At 36.3% G+C, this 5,341-nt stretch overlaps 1 protein-coding gene across 1 annotated transcript; it reads left to right on the top strand.

Annotated features, from left to right (window-relative positions):
* Positions 1-322: 322 nt before the first annotated feature.
* On the top strand, positions 323-3,131 carry LOC137651325 (TRPM8 channel-associated factor 3-like). Its single transcript, XM_068384607.1, has 2 exons — positions 323-407; positions 1,212-3,131. The coding sequence occupies exons 1-2, from the start codon at positions 401-403 to the stop codon at positions 3,068-3,070; spliced, it is 1,866 nt and encodes a 621-aa protein (XP_068240708.1). The 5' UTR covers positions 323-400; the 3' UTR covers positions 3,071-3,131.
* Positions 3,132-5,341: the final 2,210 nt, after the last annotated feature.

Genomic DNA, 5,341 nt, shown 5'->3' on the forward strand with positions numbered 1-5,341 from the left:
ATATATATATATATATATATATATATATATATATATATATATATATTTATATATATATATATATATATATATATATATATATTTATATATATATATATATATATATATATGTGTGTGTGTGTGTGTGTGTGTATATATGTATACATAATGTCTGTACGTCCATGTATTTATCTTTTATTGGTGAGGAATGTAAATCTAGAGCTAATCATATATAATCATATATAATCTTATTTATTTTTAGTACATAATAATCTCATTACACATGACTTATCAAACGGTTATCACGAGGTAAAACCAAAGAAAAATAAGATAATAAATTGAACTCTTGACAAGCAAGGGTATATAAAGCCGCTCTCCTCATGAAGAGGTACACTGTTCAAGAAATTACTACACAAGCAACATGGCTGGTAATTATACACAATAGAGTAGAGTGGGACAGAAAATTTTATTTCACGTTGTGGTTTGTCTTGATCTTTGTCCATAAATCTTGACTTGTGCTATTAACTCCATTTTTTTTTTTGAGGGGGGGGGGGGTTATATACTTGACTCCATTTCTCGTCATTTACGCATTTTCAATCTACCAGTGTCTTCACATATATGACATTTGGACATTCTAATAGTATCGATAATGAAAATACTCGATATAGGATAAATTTTACAATTTCATAATTTCTTCCTCATTCTAGACAGAAATCAAACTCGGAAATACATTTAAATAATTAAAGGTATCATGTTTATCAAGATTTCCTACCAAATTTCAAGAAAAGGTTATCCATTGAAATCTTCGGAATACTTGAGAACAGTAATCATTGCTCAGTTCATTTGCTAAATGCTAACTAATGAATATTTCCTAATGATAAAAAAAAAAATAATAGCAGAACAAATTCTGTAATATTTCTTGTAATACTTTCAAATGTACCCAACATGAACCCTTGATATTATTTACACAGTTACTACTAAGATGATATACAGTAGAGAAATGTTCTCATAATATTTTCATTAGGGAGTTATCGGAGCCATTTTCTAGATTTTTTCAGATCACTTTGAAAAAAAATATTTTTTTTATTTATTTTGTAGAACATCAATACTCAACTGATGTTTCATTCTAGGAAAATAACTGTATTGATAATGGAAATCTAATATACTTTACCAACTTTAAATATCATTCCCATATCTTCAACGGTTAATATAGGATTTTCTTCGTCTTTCAGAGCTAACTAAGAAAAATAGAAAGGCAGACGAGGCAGATTTTCTTATCAGTCAAAGTACACTAACTTCACTGACTGTCCTCAAGGGAAGTGGTCCAAGTGATGCTGAAATTGGACTGGCAAAATGTAGCGGAAACACAAAACAACAATGGTTTCATGATGGCAATAATTTACTTTGGGGTGGTAACCGCTCATATTGCCTCATCCCAAACTATTCAAACAACACTGTCACTCTAGGGGACACAGCTTCTCCAGCAGGATGGATTCATGATGAAAAATCCAGGTTTGTTCCAGAGGGAGGAAATAAAGCTATGGACGTGCCATGGGAGGAGCCAAGGACTCGTGTTATACTGTATTCACTGCATGATGGAACTAATCAGAAGTGGTGGACCTTGTCAGAATTGGAAGCTGAATTAGATGGAGCTCTTCCAGCCCAGTACCCAGTTTCAGCTAAAGACGAGACTACCTACAGACAAGAAATGGCCAGAACTATAAGTAACTGGTTAGCCCCACCAGATGCCCCACTTCCTCACAAAAGAGATGTAGAAACATTCCCTGGCTTAGTCTCTTTGGATGCACCTAGAATTACTCGAAACTTAGTACTTGACCTTTCCGTTTTAGGACAGACCAAAGATTTCCGCATGACGATCCCAAAAGATTGGCAAGCAACCAATCTTTATGTACCACCTGATGAAATGGTTGAGGTTATCTTACCAGAGTCACTGACATCAGAGAGAGCAGCTCAAATACAAGTTCGAGTTAGTGCCCATATTGATAACCTTCAACCGACCTCTCCCAATGTAAAAGATAAGGAATTTAAACGTATGCCAATTGTTTCAGAAACTTTTGACCTTGCACCAGGAGCCAACAAGATTCGCAGTCAATTTGGAGGCCACTTGATATTTACCTTTTCAGAAGGCGAAAACTTCTTAGTTGATATAGAAGTCAGAAAGGTGGTGGAAGCTCCTTACTTTAAGTTAGGGGAAACTACAAAGGAACAATGGGCTGAGGAGTTAAAGAAAGGAGCCCCATATACACTCTTAGAAACTGACCTGGTAATTGCTGTAGTAGCCACATCTGATGCTCAAAATATTACTGATCCTGATAAGCTCATGGACCGATATAATGAGATCATAGGAATGCTCAATTATGCAGCAGGATTTGATGAAACAGAGCAACCACCAAGGGGAAAATTTTGGTTGGTAAATGATAAACAAATAACTGCTGGTAGTGCCCATGCTGGATTTCCTGCTATGTTTGACCGCACTTACTATAACATGGGTAGCGAAAATACTCCTTACGACTGGGTCTCTTGGCATGAATTAGGGCACAATTACCAACAAATACCCTACTGGGGTGGTGCATACGGCACTGAATCAACAGTAAATCTATATTCCCTTTATATTCAACGACAACTCTTTGATGAAGATCGTCTGGAGAAACAAGGAGACTACAACAGGGCAGCAGATCATGTCGATGCAGGGATGTCATTCGCAGAGGCTGACGTGTGGGAACAGCTCGTGTTCCTCATGGAAATAAAGTTTGCCTTCCCTGACAAGGACTGGGAAATGTTCCGCCAACTAAGAAAAAATACAAGGGCCCTCTCTGAAGAGGATGCAAAGGCACTAGCCTCTGATAGACAAAAACAATATGATCATGTATACAAGAACCTGAGTAAGATTGTAGGTTCTGACCTCATTAACACCTACAACAGATGGAGTCTGAAGATTTCCCAAGAAGCTCAGGACGAGATTGCTGCATTGGGACTTCCAAAGGCCCCTGGTGATCTCTCTCACAGGACAAACAAAGATGTCTTTGATTGTGGGGAGCCAGCACTGGATAAATTTCGTGCTGAACAATGATAGCTTTCTAAAGAATATATTTGAAGAAGATAATCACATGTTTTCAAGAATTGTGAAATTCTTCAAAAAAATTATTATGATGAAACTTTGAAGAAATACAATTCCGAATGACAGACTAGATATTCATATAAAGGACAACAGAGATGACCCCCATAAGAAGTGACCTACAGAGCAACGTACTGATAAGTCATGTCTATTTGACCATTCAAGAAGTCTGTCACAGAACAGGCTACGAGATAAAGTTGGTTTAGTGTACACAAAATATTAGGGAGATAATTGGGCAATCAAAGTTGTTATGTATGAGGTGACAGTTGAGCCAAATCTCCCTTATAGAAAATAACGTGTTGATTTTGGATGTAAATGAAGTAGAGGAAGGTTGGAGATGTTGATAACTATCAATCGCATAATAGATAATGAGATGATACCTTATGGTAAATAGGTTAGCTTAACTCTAAGGATGGATTGGATGTTTTCATATGGTTCAGTCATGTGGGAAGAAGGGAGAACGATATTGATTATCATTCATAATTTGTATGGAATATGGAGAGGAATATAAGGTGATGTCCTTTATACCCAGAGTGTATAATTCTGTGTTAGATAAATGGGTTTACAAATTGATACTGATTCTTCTGCACATGTGTAGGAAGTGGCTAATGCTTTTTAATCATACTTATACATTTAATCTTATAGACACCAACACTAAAAAACACTGAAAAGGTTTAAAGTCACTAATTCCATGGCATCTTATCAAAATTTTGTAACATTTCTTTAACTCTGACTGAGGGAAAGTTTATAAAAATAAAAGAAATTGTAACTAATATCTGTTTTCTTAACTATTTATAAAAAGGATGTAATAATAAAGTTAGAAAATCTTTCATAGCGTTTAGATAGACAAAAACAAAGGATAATAAAATACCATACAATGCCTATAATTTGCAGAAGTTATATAGATGTCACCTTCTTCTCAAAAGTGAATAAATTTCAGGGTAATCTTTAAACGTAACAATACACTGAACAATTTGGTAATAAAAATATGTCTCGTTGTATATATTTTATAATGCCCACGTTCTGAATATAAATAATTTCATGCTAACCAAAAAGGTGAAGGCAAATCTATAAGAACCAGAACGCAACATTTTATAAATCATACAATGGGTACCCCATTAATGATCTCACTATCAATGGGACTAAAACTGGTAACAGGATTAACTGGTCAGAAGACAACCCAGTAATCTGATTACAGTTGTCACAGGATTAGCTGGTCAGATGACAACACAGTAATCTGGTTCAAACTGGCCACAGGATTAGCTGGTCAGAAGACAACCCAGTAATCTGGTTAAAGTTGGCCCCAGAATTAGCTGGTCAGATGACAACACAGTAATCTAGTTAAAAATGGCCACAGGATTAGCTGATCACAAGACAACCCAGTAATCTGGTTAAAATTAGCCACAGGATTAGCTGGTCAGATGACATCTCAGTAATGTAGTTAAAACTGGCCACAGGATTAGCTGGTCAGAAAATAACCCAGTAATCTGGTTAAAATTGGCCACAAGATTAGCTGGTCAGATGACAACATAGTAATCTGGTTAAAACTGGCCACAGGATTAGCTGGTCAGAAGACAATCCAGTAATCTGGTTAAATTGGCCACAGGATTAGCTGGTCAGATGACAACTCAGTAATCTAGTTAAAACTGGCCACAAGATTACCTGGTCAGAAGACATCTGGTTAAAAATGGCCACAGGATTTGCTGGTTAGAAGACAACCCAGTAATCTGGTTAAAACTGGTCACATGATAAGATGGTCTACAGACAACCCAGTAATCTGCTTAAAACTGGCCACAGGATTATCTGGTCAGAAGACAACACAGCAATCTGGTTAAAACTGGCAATAATATTCGTTGGTCAGAAGACAAACCAGTAACTGGTTAAAATTTGGCACAGGATTAGGTGGTCAGGGGACAACCAAATAATCTGGTTAAAACTGGACACAGGATCAGCTGGTCAAAGGACAACTCAGTAATCTGGTTACTGGTCAGAAGACAACACAGTAATCTGATTAAAACTGGCCATAAGATTAGTTGGTCAGAAGACAACTCCGTAATCTGGTTAAAACTAGTCATATGAGTAGCTAGTCAGAAGGCAACACAGTAATCAACTTAAAACTGGCCACAGGATTATCTGGTCAGAAGACAACTCCGTAATCTGGTTAAAACTAGTCATATGAGTAGCTGGTCAGAAGGCAACACAGCAATCTAGTTAAAACTGGCAATA

The sequence above is a fragment of the Palaemon carinicauda genome, chromosome 12 (assembly GCF_036898095.1).
Source record: "Palaemon carinicauda isolate YSFRI2023 chromosome 12, ASM3689809v2, whole genome shotgun sequence".
NCBI classification, from domain to species: Eukaryota; Metazoa; Arthropoda; class Malacostraca; order Decapoda; family Palaemonidae; genus Palaemon; species Palaemon carinicauda.